The 19,914-nt window shown below is 44.7% G+C and overlaps 1 protein-coding gene across 3 annotated transcripts in view; it reads left to right on the top strand.

The window, feature by feature from the left end:
* Positions 1–2,841, top strand: part of RBM26 (RNA binding motif protein 26) — a 116,289-nt gene extending 113,448 nt beyond the window's left edge. For all 3 annotated transcript variants that reach the window (XM_044286177.1, XM_044286178.1, XM_044286176.1), the window contains 2 exons: positions 588–701; positions 2,195–2,841. In XM_044286177.1, the coding sequence (XP_044142112.1) occupies positions 588–701; positions 2,195–2,284 (204 nt within the window). In that variant the 3' untranslated portion in view covers positions 2,285–2,841. The remainder of the gene's footprint in view (positions 1–587; positions 702–2,194) is intronic.
* Positions 2,842–19,914: the final 17,073 nt, after the last annotated feature.

The raw sequence follows: 19,914 nt of genomic DNA, 5'->3' as shown, positions 1-19,914 counted from the left end.
TTCTTGAAAGGTTATTTGTCTTTCCGACTACCGCAGGTCACTGTGACGATTCCTTTCACAATAGGAAGCACAAGTACTTTTTAGTTACATTTATGAAGTGCTATATTAACGTGTGCGGATTAACCAGGTGCTTCTACGTAGATGTTCTCACCATATGTCACTAAATATCACTGAAGTCCTAGAATCATTTACACACTAGTGCAGTGATAGTGAACCATTTAGAGACCAAGCGCCCAAACTGCAACCCAAAACCCACTTATTTATCTCAAAGTGCCAACACTGCAATTTAACCTGAATACTACAGTCCAGTATAGTATATCTTCCATATACTTTATCATTTAGCTATAATAGCCTGCATTCAGAGCGCTGCCTGTGCTGTTCATAGTGCGTGCTGGGCTGATGAATGGCAGGAAAAGTCTAAGGCTTATTGGTACGCCATAGACATTTTCCAGGGTGCTGGTGCCCACAGAGAGGGCTCTGAGTGCTGCCTCTGGCACCCGTGCCATAGGTTCGCCACCATTGCCCTAGTGAGTGTGTATACAGTTGTTACGTGACCAGTACTTATTCATTTATACTTGTCAATTTAGGCTGCAATCCATGGAGCTCATTTCAAAGGACAGACCTTAAAATTAGCTTGGAGTAAACCAGTAGCAAATCCAAGCAGTGCAGAAGTGGAAGATGTAGAGCCGGAGGAGGAAGACGTAAGTGTTTTCTAATAGATGACCTTCTCCAATGATACTTTCTACGGCACGTACATGCAGACTGGCATAGAAAGTCCATTTCTGGATGTAGTTTTTATGAAATCTTTATAGCACACTACAGCTTTCCATACATATATTGTTTATAAAGATCATTTTGATTTCTATGTTACTAAATGATCAGTTCTGATCACTTTGAATCTGGCCATCAGTCAGTTAAAGGCTGTCAATTAAAGGCTTTAGGCACAATGAAAACATTTTATTGCTTTATACTTTTTTAGGCTTGAGTGAATCGACATTTTAATGCTGTACGGGAGCAGCATTACCAACAAAGTTTTTTTTAACAAATCGACTTTGGATCTTTGATCCGGAGCTCGATTCACTCTAGTCTACTTACTTTGGGTTAAAAAAAAAATATCATTTGTTTCCAATAGATCTTTATTTAAAAATTATATATTTTTTTTTACCATTTGTCCTCTACAGCCAGCCTTTTTACATTTAGTATAGGTTGCTCTCTCTCCTTCACAATGTCATCAGAGTCCTCTAACTACTTGATCTCCTCATCCTCTGCAGTTTGAGAGCTCTTAAACACTCAAAACCGATAAGAATTCCACTTCAATGAGTATTTATGAGCTCCCAGAAATGCAGATTCTTAGCCAGTCCAGGTTAAGTTAGTTTGACTTTTTCTTAAGTGTATGGCCAACTTTAGTGTGACCATATATTGCATACAGTGCAACACTATATTTCCCCTGCAGTGGTCATTTGTATAAATCAATGAATTGCAGTTACTGCCTCTTTTAGAGAGAGAGAACTTGGACAACATTAAAGTTCATGGTTCACCTAAGGGTGTGATTTCAGTAGTCGATTTCTAGTAAGCTTAAAGAAGCACTCCCACAAATTTTTTATTCACTGTCCTGTTAGAAAGGTACATGAAGTAACCTAGAGTGAAGGTAATGTTTTTATCAGTGACTGTATTTGTAAGTTATAACCTCCCTTCGGATCCTCAACTGTGTCATGTGACCAACACTCTGCCTCTCCAACTGACACAGGACAGGAAGTCCGTTACTTCTCCATTTATTCCTGACTTGGAGGCTCCTATACGAATACATAGAGAAACTGGCTTCCTGCCCACACATAAGATGCTTTGTTATTTGGAAAGTCAGTATGCTGGACACATTACACAGCTGAGGATCAGAGTGGAGGTTATAACTCAGATAGTTTTGTTATAAGTGACTCAGTTATCAGATAATACAAATTTTTGTGAGATTGCTACCTTATACTTCATAACTAATATAGTGGCCATGGCAGTCCCTACAGTTGTTGCTGCACAAGCTTCCCATGCCTAGTTTTAGAGCAGTACAGGAGCAAGGCATTGCTTGGCTGAGTAGCAGACATATAGTGTGTCAATATTTTAACTTGGGTGAAGATTTCTTTCACATAAGACTTTGCTCAACTTGGTTTTGTTCCATTACTTTACTTTATTTTTAACTCTCCAGTTTCCAGAAGAGACTGCAGTGGATGACTCTTTGCTGCAGGATGATGATGAGGAGGAAGAGGAAAATGAGCCTCGTTCTTGGAGGAGATGATTCCTTTTTGCCTTTGTGATTGAGCTCTGGATATCTGGACTGCCATTTAGTTGAACTAAAGCACTTTTCCATGGGATGTGTTCCTGCATTTCTGTGTGAAAAGATATGCTGGACGATTGGCTTGAACTCAGGACGTGAAAGCCTTCTGTAGTTGTCACATTTCAGTAAATGATTGCACAATGCATCATCATAGACACATATGCAATGGTTTTATTACTTACACTTTGCTGGGTGTACAGTTTAGTTTTTAAGTTAAGGAAGTTGTGAAAATGCAATTTAACATTTTTTTTCCTCATAAAAAGAATTTGCTTTAAAATCTATGAATGTTTTCAGACATAAGTAGATGAATGCTAAAATGGAAATCTCAGTTGCTTATGAATACATAATGCATAGTGTAGGCTTTACTATGTAGTAGCCTTTTTGTTGAGCTCATTTTGTGTACGTAACTTACGTATTGGGTTTTAAAAACGTTGTACAATTGCTTTGCAAAAAAGTCCATGTGACTTCAGTATGTGCAAAAAAAATAAAGTGGAATGGTCCAAGAAAGATGACAAAAACTATAATGAAAATCCAGATCTGTTGATAAACGAAACTAAAAAAAAAAAAAAAAAAGTAAAAAAAAAATAACTTAAAAAAAATACAAAAACCATTCCAATGGTTTAACTTTAAATATTTGTTGTTATGATAAATTACACCCCCGTTTCCTGTGCAACATTTTCTGCTTTTTCTGATATGGAAAATACGTTGTGTTACATCGTGATTGGGTGTCGGCTGTCGGACAGAAACGTGTACCATGTGGGCGACCATCCACCTGAATTGAGAAAAACAAGACAATGTTGGTGAGTAGCATGTTTTATGATGCATTTACCTGAAATGAGTGATTTATGGGAACATGTAGCCCATCCTAGTCTATATACTCTCCACTCCAGACTGAATTGTTATTAAGGAGGTTATCCTGGCAAAGGATAGGTCATCATTAGACTTGAGTGAATCGACCTTCTGATCAAAGATCCAACGTCGATTTGTTTAAATACTTCAATTTTAATGCTTTATCCATACATGATTAAAATGTATTGGCTCCGTGGAGCCAGGGTTCGTTCTTGCCCGAAGTCGCACAAGACTTTGGTTAATTCCTACTGTATGCATATCTAGTATTGAAAAACAATATAAAATAGCAATCCGAACTGGGCTTCAGTACCTAGGTACCAGTCGGTACCAAAGCCCAGTTCGGATTGCTATTTTAAATTGTTTTTAAATACTCAGTTATGCATATAGTAGGAATTAACCGAAATGATGCGGACCAAAACAACGGTCGTGTGCATAAGGCCTAATGCTGTCCATTTATATGAATACACCTTAATAAAATGGGAATGGTTGGTGATATTAACTTCCTGTTTGTGGCACATTAGTATATGTGAGGGGGGAAACTTTTCAAGATGGGTGGTGACCATGGTGGCCATTTTGAAGTCTGCCATTTTGAATCCAACTTTTGTTTTTTTTCAATAGGAAGAGGGTCATGTGACACATCAAACTGATTGGGAATTTCACAAGAAAAACAATGGTGTGCTTGGTTTTAACGTAACTTTATTCTTTCATGAGTTATTTACAAGTTTCTAACCACTTATAAAATGTGTTCAATGTGCTGCCCATTGTGTTGGATTGTCAACGCAACCCTCTTCTCCCACTCTTCACACACTCATAGCAACACCAGTTGAATGGCCCCCAAGGTCTCCCGATCTGCCCCCCTTAGAATTTTATCTTTGGGGTCATCTGAAGGCAATTGTCTATGCTGTGAAGATACGAGATGTGCAGCACCTGAAACTACGGATACTGGAAGCCTGTGCTAGCATTTCTCCTGCGGTGTTGCCATCAGTGTGTGAAGAGTGGGACAAGAGGGTTGCATTGACAATCCAACATAATGGGCAGCACATTGAACACATTTTATAAGTGGTCAGAAACTTGTAAATAACTCATGAAAGAATAAAGTTACGTCAAAACCAAGCACACCACCCATCTTGAACAGTTCCCCCCCCCCTCACATATACTAATGTGCCACAAACAGGAAGTTAATATCACCAACCATTCCCATTTTATTAAGGTGTATCCATATAAATGGCCCACCCTGTACTTTGGATCTATGAACAGAAGGTCGATTAGTTCAAGCCTAGTCATCATTATCAAATCAGCGGGGATCCAAGTCCCGGCATACTCGCCGATCAACTGTGTCAGGCATCTGCTGTGCTCCCCAAAGTTCTGGTGAGCGATGCAGGCTCCAAGGAGCTTTCCAAGGACAGTGCCGTACATTGTATAGTGGCAGTGCTTGGTATTGCAGCTCATCCCTATTGACTTGAATAGGGCCGAGCTGCAACTAGGCCACGTCACCGATGTATAGTGATGTCACTTGGCCTAGGAAGAGGGTGCAGCGCTCAAGGCCTCTTGACACCCCCCCTCCCGCAGATCTGGTACTGATGACCTATCCTGAGGATGTCATAAATATATTTTCCTGGATAACCCCTTGATACAGTAACTGTTAATGTCACTCACATGTATGAGGGCCTCATGCACACAACCATATTTTGTGTCCAGAATGAATCTGCCTTTTTTTACAGATTGGTTGCGGGCCCATTCATCTCAGTGGGGCTGCAAAAGTTGCGGACAGCACATTGTGTGCTGTTCACATCCGTATGTCCCCGCAAAAAGGATAGAACATGACCTACTTCTATATAACATTTTACAGGAGTTTGAAAAAAGGGTGGGGGGCATGTACACGGCTGAGAATTGTATTTTGTGGATACACAATTTGTGGACTGGAAAATGGATATGGCTTTGTGCATAAGGCCTAACTTACACTGGAAATATGAGATATATTGGTTATTATGGGTTCAGGGATTACATTCTGCCTCTCCAGCTTCAAATGGCTGAATATCAGTATACAAGGCAAGTTTCACTGCACTCACATGCACAGGACTCGTGGTGGGTTGGTTCCTTTCTCCGTAAGATGTACTGGCCTCATCTGCACAATGTGCATGTGCCCGATTTATATATCTCATCCACACACTGCAGAAAGAATGTGCAGAGGACATTGACCGAATTGGCAGCATGTCAATTTATGCTGCGGATTTGATTGTTTTCAATAACGTGTAACTCGCACGCACTTTTTGCCGTAGATTTGCCACCGGTTTTGACAGATATTTTTTTCCTCCTTGAATTTACACTACACGTGGACATACCCTATTTCCGTATTATGGGTTTTTTCTACAAAGGTTTTCAGAGATGTTACATTTTTTTTGTTTGTTTTAGATGCCACACGCAGTTTGAGAATAATTTTCATATTTTTCACTTGTAGGTGATGTGGATTAAGAGTTTTAGAACATGGCCTGTTGCAAGTACGTTCTTCAAAAACAGGTAGCGCATGCTTCATTTATGATTTTGTATCATGTTCGTTTTTGTGTGTAAAGGGTGGTTTGTTGTATGTCGGCCAAGAAGACTTCAATGTCTTCCACTGAACTTTTTTGTCTAGATTTCATTTTACAAATAGTTTTTATTTCTGTTTTAGCCATTTTTCCCATTTCTAAGTGTTAGTGTTCTCTACAAAGTGCAACTTTTGGAACTTAGCTTCCAGCTATAAATCTTAAAGCCCATGAGATAAAATGCAGTTACAGAAGGGAGGACCAGACTTAACCATACATCACACAGATGACCTATCGATTTGCCAATGGCAGCCTTTAATAAAACACAGGAGACATCATCTATAAAACCTCCTGGTGGTAACAGAGATCAGCTCCTAGTAGGAGAACCTGTAATGCAGAGATGTTTCCTAGAAGTGATGCAAGAAGAAATATTTCTGATAGAATATGATTTGTTGTCATTAAACCTAAAGGGTCACTTTGCTTTCAGGAAACTTTTGATATGTCATAGAAAAAAGTTTTGTTCAGTGATGGTCCAAGCGCTGAGATTGCTAGGAGGAGGAAAGAGAGGCGCTCTCTTATTGCACGGGAGGAAATGAGACGGACTCAATAAAAAGTCTTTGGAGCCATCTCAATTCTGTGTCCTGCAGCTTGGAGACTTAGCGCGATATGCAAGCACTTCTCCCCTCGTTTTAGAGATTGGTGAGAGTCTCACTCCTCTGACTCTCATAAATCCCAATTTTTGATTTCTCGATTAAAAGTTTTCTAAAAAACTGAATAACCATTTAACCCAGTGTTTTTCTTCAAGCATGGCAGCAATTATTCATTAAGTTGTGTTTCTTTTTGGCACCAACACTGCTTAGCAGAAACCAAAATGCAAATGAGCCTCTGCTGAGCTACAAAGGTAGTTATCTGGGGGTGGAAATGTCAGAACTGGGCATTGTGCAGTTGGATGTTATAAATGCCACCGAGCCACAGTACCTGCACACAGTTTACTCTAATTGCCCAGATGAACTTTTTCCTGCTGCTGTTTCAAGTACAAATAGTGGTTATCAGCCCCAAATGTGTAATAGTGCTCCTAGTGGTTTTCTAAGGCAGACAATGTCTGTAATAATTTACATTTATTAGATGGTTTGTCTGGGAATTTATATTGATGACATTTCCTCCAGATATCAGATTGGTGGGGGGTCCAACACACAGGACCCCTGCAGTTTCTTCATAGGCCGTGTGACGTCACCGTCCAGCAATACTAAGCGCAGCTGCTACACAATGTAGAGCTCTGTTCTTGGAAGGCTGCCGGGAGCCTGTATTGCTCAGCAGACCTCTGGTGAGTGCAGCAGCTGATCGGCGAGGGTGCTGGGCCTTGGACCCCGCTGATGTCATAATGAGAATAGGTCGTCATTATCTATTCCTGGATAACATCGTTAAGCTTTTTATTATCTGCTGCTTGTAAACCAAGAATATAAGTGCAGTGTTTCATTCACGGCTTGTTTCTCTCTTGCAGGTTGATCCTTCTGTTTTGGTGGTATTCCATAAAGCAGCAACACACACATTTGCACTACTAAACAGTGGATTTTCCCTGTTGTCTGACACACAATTGTTTTTCTTCTGTACATTAGTCAAATACGTTTTCTTCCTACTTGGTTATCTGCAGTCTTTAGTGCTGTAACTAAAACAGTTCACATCTTTATCAAAGCTCAGACTAATAGCATGGAATCATTCCCTTTATGAAGTAAGTATAAATCTTGTACATCTTTAGAGAATCCACATTTCAATATTTTAGCAAGTGCAAATGTGTGATTATCTTTCTGATACATAGAAAAGTGCCTGATTTGAGCAGGTGTCAATGTACAGGTTGTATACACCTGAAACGTCTGCAGGAAGCTACTCATGGAGCCGTGCAAGTGTGCATAGGCACAAAAAGATTATCAAAGGGTAGAAACACCTTTGCTATGATATATTTTTTGGCTTCATAAATGCAACATTAAACAACTTTTTTTTTTTTTTTTTTATAGTTTTCATTAAAAATTTCCTACCATTTTGCTTTTGCTGTGTGTGTGTGTGTGTGTGTGTGTGTGTGTGTGTAAGTCCTTCACCAAGCTACTTATTATCCCAAACCTCACATAAATCCGTGAGAACTCGGCTCCAATTTCGACAGCTCTTTCCCTGCCTTAACTGTTTTTTAGGGTAGATCGGTGTGGAGAGTAGAGAAAGCATCTAAGGAGGGCTGCTCACATGAGCTGTAGATACGGAGAAAAGCACACAAGTCAGGGAGAAGGTAGCAGTATAAAAAAAATTTAACTTGAGTGAAGATTGTACACTGAAACGTACACAAGGTAACTACAATCATATGAAAAATAGTTTTTTCTATGTTAATGGTTTCGGTTGACTTTTTAGATTGTTTTCGGATCAGGTGAAGATCATGTCTCCTTGGATTATTTATTTTAATTTTTCACTAAACTTCTTAACAACTGGCAATATTTTTAGTGATGACAACTAATGATTGCCCTACATAGGTTATTGCATGTTTTGTATTTTATTAAATAAGATCAATGATCCAGGGGTACAAAATCTTCAGTTGTTCCACATTTTCTATGTGTAGTTTGTTTATTAGGCAACGCAAGTGGGTGAAATTTTCAAATTTAGCTAGACTTTAGTATGTAATTCCATAAAAAAAATTCTAAAATGATCTGTGCGGTAAAGGCTGGATCCATGGTGCTCATGTTCTCCCAACAGGTCACATTTGAGGATGTTCCTTAGGGAGAACTGCTGTGTCAATTCTAGTTGTATTGAGGTTTAGAGTTGAAATACAGGGGATCTGTGGGTTTCCTGAGGACAGGCATATAATGTGTATGGCCAATTTGAAGCTTTCTGTTTTTAATACTACCTCGTTGACCTCTGGTGGGTAATATCAACTGTCCATACATTTACCATAGTGACACAAGGTTTAATAGCCCATTCCCCATTCATGTCCGCCACAAACCTATATGTAAATGTAAAGTAGGGATCATGAGAGCCAACCCTTTTCTGGAATTCCTTCCTTTCCCCAGCCTAAAATGGCTGCTCGCACTCAACAATAGCTTACATGCAGCTGCATAGAAAACATGTGGGAGATATATCATGAGTCGGCTTTGCAGAAATCTGCATTGGCATAAGTTCTACCAAATTTACTAACGGTCGCATGATGTTTGATCATTTTGGTGCATCCTTAAGTCTAACACTTCTGTCTTGATGTTACTCCACTTCCTCCTCCACTCTTTTTTTTTTTTTACCGAAGTACGATTGTGATAATTTTTGTCACTTTTTAAAAAAGTTGCTGTTGATTAAATCTGGCTTAATTCAGCTTGACAGGCTAACAGCAATTTAAAAAATGGAGTGGTGTAAAAATGCTAAATGTTTTCTGTTTCAAGGGGAGGTCATACAACTGCAATGTGGGGGAGAGGGATTCATTTAACTCCAGACCCTTTTCTGGCTACTTTGATTGAGAAGTGGAAATCAGCGAGGGAGGGGCTGGCCACAGAAATGAGTGGAACTTGGATGCAACAAGTGCAATTGTGACGCTCTCGTTGCATTAAAGTCCTAATTTGCATGTAAGAAAAAGTATCCTCACTCAGGAACGGAGCCTTAGATCAACAAAAAGTATTTTAATCAGGTGAACCACAGCTATGTGTCTATGTAAAAGCTGGATAGGGGGTACCTGGTGACTGATTCCCTTTAAGCAACCCAAGCCCAAGTTGTCTGAAGGTTGTCTAAACATCCATTTGGCTTCTTGAAAAGCCTATAATAACTGTTCACATTGGACAGCAGTTCTTATTTATTGTTTGTATTGGATCTCAGGTTTTTCGGAGAAAAATACACCATATGTTTGAAAGGCTTTGTAGTGACATTTTATACATTATCATTTCATTATTTTTCTGCTGGAAATGCACATTTTACCTGAAAAGGTTTTTCTTTTTTATTTCTGGGTTGTGCGCTCAGTATGCCCTGCTAGAATTTTCTAGTAGAATGGCACGGGGGGGGGGGGGGGGGAAATTACACTCGAAACCACACTCTGCTATGTCACCAGACGCAACTTCTTGAAATGGAGAATGACTGACATCCAGTAACTTATGTCAATATTTGCCATTTTGTGGAAAAGCTGCAATTATTGTATGGAATGTAATGATACTTCCTCCAAAATTTGCTCAACATTTTCTTCCAAGTTTGAAATATAAGACAATAAATATTGTTAACCACACAAAGGATGCATATTTTAAAGATACAATTTGGTAGCAAGAACAAGGTGAAAATTATAACAGATGTCTGTTATGTTTTGACATTTTGTTGCGTTTTACTTTTTTCCTAACCAAATAAAGTATTTTTTTCCTTCCTCAAAATGTGTATTTTCATTTTTTGTTTAACTCTAAAATTGGGTTCTTGTAAGACCTCTGGAAGTAAGCTTAAAATGAGTTTTCCCCCTCCATTTATATTGATGACTTATCCTCAGGATAGGCCATCAGTATCTGATCTCAGGATGTCCAAGCATTGCACCCCTGTCGATCAATTGTTCTGCAGTAGCTTCGGCACTACAGCTGTCCATTTTGTGTAGTTGATGGAGCTGGTTATGGCAGCTCTGCAGAAACCAACTTGGTCCACTAAACACAGCGTATGAAGCTGCAGTTCCAGGGCTGATGTCATCTGGTACTGGAGCTACTTCAGAACATAACAGAAACATAACTATACTTTTCTTATGAAATTCCCGTCTTCTAATCCTGAGAAGGGCTCATTTTTGTGAAGATAAGGTTTTTGTGGGGCTGTTCTGTTCAGGGCAGCTGGCTTGTCCTATGTCATGGTTATTAGTCCCTGAAGTTTGAGACCTGTCAGTCAGAAGGGGGAGATGCTGGTTGGCTTTTTGGCAAAATGGTGCACCACATAGAGCAGTACTGTGCATAGTTTAAAACTTTTTTTTCACAATGTAGAGGGCATAATCTACCATGCTTTCCTACCCAGTGGGGCACATTTAAGATAGATGGGCAGATTTATAATTGCCAAAAGTAACTGGTTGAAACGTCGCACTGTATTGGTGAATAAACCTTTGGATACTGAAGACAAGGGAGTGCTGTGGTTTCTTTGCAAGTTTTATCCAGCTTTATCATTGGGGATGAGCGAAGCAACTTTAGATGAAAACACCTGAAGTTGATTCGCATAAAACTTTGTTAGAATACTGTACGGAGCGAGCGATCCGTACAGTATTAGAATATATTGGCTCCTATGAGCCAAAGTTATTACTTCGCAAAATCTTGCGGGACTTCGGGTGATAACTTCAGAAATTACTTTCTACTGCTCTTTCCTATTTATCTCCCTGGTGCCTGAAAAGTGGCTTTGAAAAGTTGTGTTTGCAAATTTATTTTTTTAACTGTGACTTTTAAATAAAAGAATTTGCCTCTCCTGGTTTTTACACCGCCCTTACAACTTTTCCTGAAGTGGGTGTGACCAGAAGCCACAACTAAGTTATCTTCATTTATGTCGGATTTCCGGTGCAAATTAAACCAGAAATCTACGGCAGCTCTGAGCATTCTATTTAGGCGCACGGAGTGCCTGAGGGTGCATCTAATTTATTACAAGGCATGTGCCTCATCATAAATTAGGTGCATCCACCGGCAGTGTGGGATATCAATACTGGCGCAGAAACAGCCAATCTTGATAAATCTCTTCCAAAATGTCTGCTTGAAGCTTCTGTTTGAGATATACGGCTGACAATATTCCAGATGTATACCTCCAATGTAGCCAAAAATGTAAACAGACCCTAACAAGACTAATGTCTGAAGTATGTAAAGTGCAATTACTTTTCCTTTTATACAAATTAGCAGCTCACCTGGGGGACTCCTATGGACTAGGTGCACACCTCCGGAATCGCCCAACTCCAAAAATAAAATTAATCTAGTATATGAGGGGCACTCAAATATCTGAGAGCTCTGGACAACAGTATATATTATAAATCAATATTTATTGTACACCACTAACAATACCATAGAACAAATAAAATTGAAAAAATAATATAAAATCAAATGGATTGTTGGCACATCAAACAGTTGATTGTAGGTAGCTGATGAGCAAATAGCACAAAATTTTCATATAAGGACTGCTGAAAAATGCTCTGATGTACGAGCAGTATCTGACATATATAGCAAACCTAGTTGTTACATTCATTATCAGTATTGCTGTGAAATGTCCCAATAGAACAAACTGTTGGGGAAAAAAGGGGGCTGCTTGGGAATGTCCCGTATTGGATTATATCACTTATGAGAATATGTCCATCTCCTTAATATCCAGCGTAATCCATATCTACAATCAAACAATACTAAGAATGGTGCTGTAGTAGATGTAATACATTACCACCAAACTTGTGGATACTTGCCAGATGTCTTCTTTCCCCGCCGCCCGGACCTACTACGGCGTCTTGCGGTCGTTGCGCGGGGTCCTACGTGACTAGAGTGTATCCACGTGAGCTGCGCTGAGAGAAATTGAATATTCGGCTATGCGTTCCATTTGAGATCTGCGGACTGGACCTCTATAGATGTGTGGATTCAGATGGAGATAAACAATTTGGGCTTACATGTGTAGCAGTATATAGTAATAATATTCAAATGCTTGCTGGGCCACTCCAACCATAAGCGTTTCGTGGTAACTCCCCTTCCTCAGTGGTAGTGTTGGCAAGCAAAAAATAAGACGTATTCATACCCAAATCCGGGTTGAAACGGATGATGGGATTGTTGAAACCGCCCTAAATTAGGGCATTTAAGATACTCTGGTGTTCCAAATCAATGTACCCCCCCCCCCCCCCCCCCCCCCCCCCCCGGGGTTAATATCCACGCGTGGCTGAGAGAATAGACACTGACACAGAAGTTAGTCAAAGCAATCTTTAACTTTTATTACATGGGGTAAGCGTATATAAATCTTCAGAAGAGGGCAGTCCTCTTTGAGGCTAAAACATTGTTTCATTGGTCAAAAAGGAAAAAGTGATACGAAAAAACAGAACACTTCAACATCTACGCAGTGAGTACCACTTTGGAATGTGAACTAATGTAAACATCTAGGTGTTAGCCATTTTGTAATGGCGGACAATCTAACAATAATACTGCATACGTCATATGTGACACTTCAAAGAGGTGCTTCTCTATAGGCAGTGAATAATATATATATCATCAAGCCATATGATTGGCTTACGCATTCCACCACACTCTATGGGACACCTGTAGAAAGATGAGAAATCCGACACTTCCCACAGCACAGCTCTTTGCCCCCCTCTCTCCTCTCCAGTCTTGAAACAAAGAGAGGGGTCGGAGGAAGGCACTTGGAAAAGAAAAAGTTAACTCATTACAGTCCTAGATATACAAAAAATATAGAATAAAATTCACACATCTTTAACAGTCCCCCCTTGAATTTCATTATCTCCCTAAACCTAACCATCTGTCCCAATGCTCCGCCTCCTCTTCACCAGCTTCCACGACAAGCCATTCCTAGCAAACAGCCTCCCATGACACTGGATTTCAGCAAGGGGAAGTCAGATGATCTTTCCCTAACTGGCATTGACATTATATGGGGGGACTGGAGGTCATCAGTGCTCCTGATTTTCTGGATCGAAGTTTTCATACAATTTTTCCATATTCTTTTGAGTCATGATCAACAGTCACACAAGGGAAAACCAGTCCCAACACTTCCTTGAAATCAATCCAATTATGCTTTTCTTTGAGCTTCACTGTGCTTGTGGTCAACAACACTCGGAATGGACCATCAAACCAGGGTTTTAGGACTTTCCTAACGTGTCTTTTTCTACCACCCAATCTCCAGACCCAAGTGGGTGGGTTCGTGGTACTTTATCAAAACCTGGAAGTGAAGCAAAAACTCGAAAATGTACTTTAGTCAAATGCTTATACAAAACTGATCACATAATCTGTCAGACAACAATGTTGTATCTGAAGCTGCTGTGGGAAATAAAATCCTATTCTAGGGGCTGACCCAAAAAGGACCTTATAGGGACAAAGGCCTGTCTCACAGTTAAGCGTATACCTTACTAAAAGAGGGCTACCAGCAGGCACTCTATTAAGGCTTTGAATCTTTACCTTAGCGTCCCATTCAGTTCCTTTTTCCTACTCTACTGCTGCTTTGTGGATGGTACAAAGCATGTAAGGCCTGTCCTACACCCAAAACCTTCATCATCTCCTGCATCACTTCACCTGTGAAGTGAACACCTGTGTCACTTTCAATGATCTAAGGTACCCCATACTTGCACACAACTTCGGCCATAATCTTCTTTACTTCTTTGGGTACGGTTTTGGCCATCCTGAAAACAAGTCATCACATATCAATACATACTCATACATGCCCACCTTGGGTAGTTGAAGGTAGTCTGCAAACGTTGAAACGGATACAAAAAGCAAGACATGTTTCTTGGGTACCTTAACCACCTTGCCCACTTTGTTCTGGGCACAAACCATTTTTCTCGTGCTTTTTTCCATTGGGGGACACAGACCATGGGTATAGCTTAGAGGTATTAGTAGGAGGGACACTATGCAAATGAAAGAGCTCCTCCTCCTCGGGCTATACCCCCAGACTCCACCAGGAGGAACTCAGTCTTTGCTTAGTGTCTGGTGAAGGAGGTTGACACTCTCTGATTCTACTCCCTTTTGTTATTTTTATTCTAGATGGGGACACAGGTCGGCATGGCGCCTTCCTGGTCCCCCGTGGAGTGCCCGCCGCCGTCTTTGGGACGTTGCCTGGCTGCCTCCATTTCCCCCCAAGAAGATAAGTGGATCCGGGCTCGACCTGTTAGCTCCGGCATCCCACCAGCTGCTGGGACGCCTGCTGCCTACCCTCCTCCAGAGCACTGTTCTCCTGGATTGGAGTCAGAAGTCTGAAGAGGCGCATCCCTGCTGGTCTGGACATCGAGGGAGCATGCTGAGCAGATAAGTGTTGCACAATCCCTCCCCCTCCCTCTGTGTCTATTTGTCTGTGGCTGCCTGGGTGAGCTTGAAGAAGGATCCTGATGGGGCACTTTCTTCATTTTGGCACTGGAGTACTGGCATCTCTTCCCCTTAAACTGTGGGCTTCAGCGCTTCTCTCGTCGGGCCTTGGCTGCTGCGCTCCCTCAGCGCCCGCCGGCAGGCCGCTCCTCCACGTGGTGCGCTTATTTTCGCGCTCGCGCATATTTTCACGCGCGCATATTTTCACGCGCGCATATTTTCGCGCGCCATATTTTCGCGCGCTTTTTTCGCGCCATAATGACGCGTTAGGGGAGGCGGAGCCTCGGCATGCCGCTCTGACTCTCCTTACACCGGAGACTCTGTTTGCTCATGGCCGTGCAGCTCCTCATCACTCTACTCCGTTTTGTGCCAGGCAAGCTGGTAGCTCAGTGGTACTGCTGCTGTTGCCCCATGTCCAGGCTTTCTGAGTTCAAAGCCCCTTTCAGCCTTCAAAAATTGTTTATATTATTCTAGATGGGGACACAGGTCGGCATGGCGCCTTCCTGGTCCCCCGTGGAATGCCCGCTGCCGTCCTTGGACGCTGCCTGGCTGCCTCCATTGCCCCCCAAAGAAGACAAGTGGATCCGGGCTCGACCTGCAGCTCCGGTATCCCACCAGCTACTGGGTCTCCTGCTGCCACCCTCCACCAGAACACTGCACTCCTGGACAAGGAGTCAGAAGCCTGATGAGGTGCATCCCTGCTGGTCCTGGAGTCGAGGGAGAAGTTCTGCAGGAGCAGATAAGTATTACCTGCATCCCTGCCTTACCCCCCTCCTCCACCCCTCCTCCACGTCCCTGGGGGCCTGCGGTCCCCGCTTGGGCATCTGCCATGTCCAGCGCGGCCGCTAAATTGGTCTTGGTCACCAAGGCAACCATGTCCTTTAATCCTGTGGCGCTAACGACTCCATCTCTCTCAGTGGTCCCCACAGTGGGTGACTGACTACGAAGAGGCAGCGTGAGCGGCAGCATCCCACCTCGGATGTCTCTGTCTCTCCACCCCCCTCACCTCGCCGGTGGCGCTTGCGGACTGCTCTTCCCCCTCCCTAGGGAGAGTACTCCGAAGGAGAATTATCCGGCTCGGACGAGCCACGTCCTTTTTGGACTATAGGGCATTTTCAAATCCTGTGACGCCAACCACCTCTCTAAGTGGTTTTCCACAGAAGACGCCCGAATACTAACAGGGAGCGTGAGCAGCAGCATCCCTCCTCGGATGGCTCTGGCTCTCCCCCCCCCCCCCCCCCCTCCCGTCTAGAGGCGCGTTCGGGCGACTCTCCCCTCCCTTAGGGAGCGCAAGTCTGAAGGAGAATTTCCGGCTCTGATTAGGTCATGGAGCGGGACCCCTCGCCTAAGCTCTCCACCAGGGTGGCTGACTTAGTGGTGACTGTCCAAGACACCTTTATTCTCCAAGGGGATTCTCCTCCTTCCACTGGTCAGGAGTTCCCCCTTTTTCCGTCCAGGCAGTCGGAGACTACCATGTTCCCGGTCCATGAGGGATTTTTCCGCGGTCATGTCCAGGGCCTGGGGTGGTCTTAATAAGGTTCTCGACCACCCAGCGCATGAATATACTTTCCTTTCCCTGCTGACGGCGAGGAGAGGTGTCTCCTCCCCCTAAGGTGGATCCTCCGGTGGCCGGATTAGCCAATTATGTGGCCCTTCCTGTCTTAGTCAGTTCCTCTTTCCAGGATGCTGTAGACAGACGCATAGACTCTCTTCCAGGTCCTTTTTTCGCTGGCAGCGCGTCCCTGTGACCTACCTTTCACTCAGCAGGGGTAGCCAGTGCTCTCTCGGTGTGGTTACAACACCACCACCAGGAACTGGCGGTACGAGATGCGGCTACTAACACACTGGAGTTGGTTCTCCAGATGTCTCAGGCTTCTAACATTCTTTGCGAAGCTTCTAGGGACATTGTTTCCCTCTTTGCCCGCAGGTTGGCCATCTCTGTCACTCAGCGCGAAGAGATCTGATTGAAGGTGTGGGACGCTGACGCCTCCACCAAGCGTTCCCTTGCTAATCTCCCCTTTGGGGTTTCCAGGCCTTGTGGGGATCAGCTGGACGAGTTCGTCTCTGCATGCCTTTTGCCGTTTCTCATCTGGTAGGCCGTCGCCTGCTTCCTCCGCCGGGGGTCTCAGGTCGCCCGCAAAGAGGCCTTCCTTTGCACCAGCCTTCCCGGCACTAGAGGGCCCAGTCAGCCCGCCCTGCTGCTCCTAGGCCTATCACATGTCCCGATTGCGGAATCCCACCATCGATTCCTGCGCTTCGCCATTATGGGTCGACACTGTCAGTTTGTCGCCCTTCCTTCGGGTTGGCGACCACCCCGCGGGTCCTTGCCACGGTCCTGGACCGCTCATGGCGCTTCTTCGTACCAGGGGCATTCCTTTGCTGCCCTGTCGGGACGATATCCGGATAGAGGCCCCCCTCTCTACCGCAGACCACGGACAGCGTCCGGATCACTGTTCAGACCCTGGAACGGTTCGGCTGCCTGGTAACTTTCCCAAACTCCTGCCTCTTCCCGTCCCAGAGGCTCTCCTTCCGGAGGGTGATTTTGGACACCTCGGCTGCCAAAGTATTCTACCAGCCTTCAAGTCCTCCCAGGTCCAGGGGGCAGTGTCGCATCTGCTGCGCTCCCCGTGCCTCTCCATTCGGGAATACTTGCAGGTCCTGGGTCTTATGGTAGCCTCTTTCGAGGCCTTTCCATATGCCCAGTTTCACACTCGCCTGGCGCAACAGGAGATCCTTTACCTTTCAGCGGGTTCGGGCAGTTCTCCCTTGGTGGCTGTTCCCAAAGAACCTGAGGTCGGGGAGTTCCTTTCTCGCATTCTCCTGGACGATCGCCGCCACCGATGCCAGCATCCTGGGTTGGGGGGGCGTTTTCCAGTCTCGCACGGTTCAAGGAATTTGGCCGGCGGCAGAGTCTCGCCTTCCAATCAACTTTCTGGAATTGAGGGCGATTTTTTCCGCTCTCTCTCTCCTATTGGACCTCTCTCCTTGCGGGCCTCCCAGTGCGGGTTCAAACGGGCAGTGCCGCGGCCGTGGCCTATATCGACCATCAGGACGGGACCCGCAGCCGGATGGGGATGCAGGAGGTGAAGTGAATTCTGACGTGGGCGGAGACTCACGTTCCGGTGTTGTCAGCAGTTTGCATTCCAGGAATGGGCAACTGGACAGCGGACTTTCTAAGCCACAACACGGTGGATCCAAGCGAGTGGTCTCTGCATCCAGAAGGGTTCGCAGAAATCTGCCACAGATGGGACTGTCCGGATGTGGACTTAATGGCGTCCGGGTTCAACAACAAGATCCCAGTGGTCCTGGCTCGCGCCCGAGATCCGGAGGCGTACGGATGGATGCGCAGGTGTCTCCGTGGCAGGACTTCAGCCTCCTCTGTTTTCCTCTCCTACCAAAGGGTCTACGCCAGTTCGAGGCGGAAGGGACTCCGACCGTTCTCATCACCCCAGAGTGGCCTCGCCGCGCGTGGTTTTTTCGGACGTGGCTCGGTTACTGGCGGACGCCCCATGGCCTCTTCCCGACGGACAGGACTTGCTGTCTCAGGGCCCGTTCTTCCACCGGAATTTGCGGTCTCTTCGTTTACCGGCGTGACTGTTGAAACCGCCATCCTGATAAAGATGGGGTTCTCGGATTCAGTGGTTAGGACCATGATCAGTCCGGGGAAGTCTTCTTCCTCCCGGATTTACTATCGTACCTGGATGGCCTTCCTATCCTTTTTTGAGGGTTCGGGGTTCCCTCCCCTTCGGTTTTCCATCTTGATGGTACTGTCTTTTCTTCAGTCTGGGCTTGTGCAGGGACTGTCGCTTAGTTCCCTGTAAGGTCAGGTTTCGGCGCGGGCCGTCAGAGGTCCCTTGCTCTTAAGGGTCCGGTGGTGACCTTTCTTCGGGGGTGGCGCATTCGGTTCCCCGTATGTTCCCCCTTTGTCTCCTTGGGATCTCAATTTGGTTCTGCGCGCTCTGCAGTCGGCTCCCTTCGAGCCTTTGAGGAGGGTCTCTCTGACTGTTCTCATCTGGACTTCCTTGTGACCATAGCTTCTGATACAGCTACATAGCGTAGTGATTAAAGTTCTGGGCTATTATGCAGTGGCTGTGAGTTCACGTCCCATCACGAGCTTTTAGGTCAGACTGGTGTCGAAGCTGGCCGCTCTTTCCTGTCAGGAGCCTTAATGGTTTTCCTCCAGGATTAAGTTGTGCTCCGTCCAGTCCCCTTCTTTTTGCCCAGGGTGGTCTCTCCCTTCCGCCTTGATGAGGATCTTGTCCTGCCTTCCTTTTGTCCTTCTCCGGCTAACCCCAAGGAACGCACTCTGCATTCCCTGGATGTTGTACGGGTCCTGAAGGTGTGTCTCGCGGCTACTGCTTCCGTCCGCCGTTCTTGGCGCTCTGGATCTGCTTGGCTATTTCCGCGGCTTGTCACGCTTGTGGTGGAGTTCCCCCGGCTAGAATTGCCGCTCACTCCATTGGGGCGGAGGGGGCTTCCTGGGCAAGACGCAGTCGTGCCTCTGCGTCTCAGCTGTGTACGGCGGCCACCTGGTCGTCCTTGCATACCTTTGCAAATTTTTGTCAGTTGCATTCACTGGCTTCGGCTGATGCGGCTTTGGCCGCAGGGTTTTGCAGGCTGTGGTTCCTGTTTGACCGTTGGGGCGTTCCTCCTGGCGGTGCTGATATTTTTTCCCACCCCATGGACTGCTTTTGGACGTCCCATGGTCTGTGTCCCCCAATGGAAAAAAGCACGAGAAAAGGAGATTTTTGTGAAACTCACCTGTAAAATCTTTTTCTCGTCTTTTCCATTGGGGGACACAGCTCCCACCCATTATTCCTGTTGCAGGAGGGGTCTTTAGTTCAGTTTTTCTGTTTCTGGTTGGACCTTATGGCTTGGTCCGATGGTTTCCATGATTTTTTCTTGCTCCTTCTCCTACTGCTTGTGCAACGCCTGAGTTCCTCCTGGTGGAGTCGGGGGTATAGCCCGAGGAGGAGGAGCTCTTTCATTTGCATAGTGTCCCTCCTACTAATACCTCTAAGCTATACCCATGGTCTGTGTCCCCCAATGGAAAAGACGAGAAAAAGATTTTACAGGTGAGTTTCACAAAAATCTCCTTATCCTTGAGTATGTTTGACTGTTACAGTGCTAAACCCTGGGGCGTACCATATGCTACGTACTAAATCACACATGGCAGTTTTTGTCTGGTGCATCACTCCATGGGTTGCCTGTGCCATCGTGG

This window comes from Bufo gargarizans, chromosome 3 (genome assembly GCF_014858855.1).
Source record: "Bufo gargarizans isolate SCDJY-AF-19 chromosome 3, ASM1485885v1, whole genome shotgun sequence".
Lineage (NCBI taxonomy): Eukaryota > Metazoa > Chordata > Amphibia > Anura > Bufonidae > Bufo > Bufo gargarizans.
Note: the sequence above shows the minus strand (reverse complement) of the source record. Positions and strands in the feature narration are given on the sequence as shown.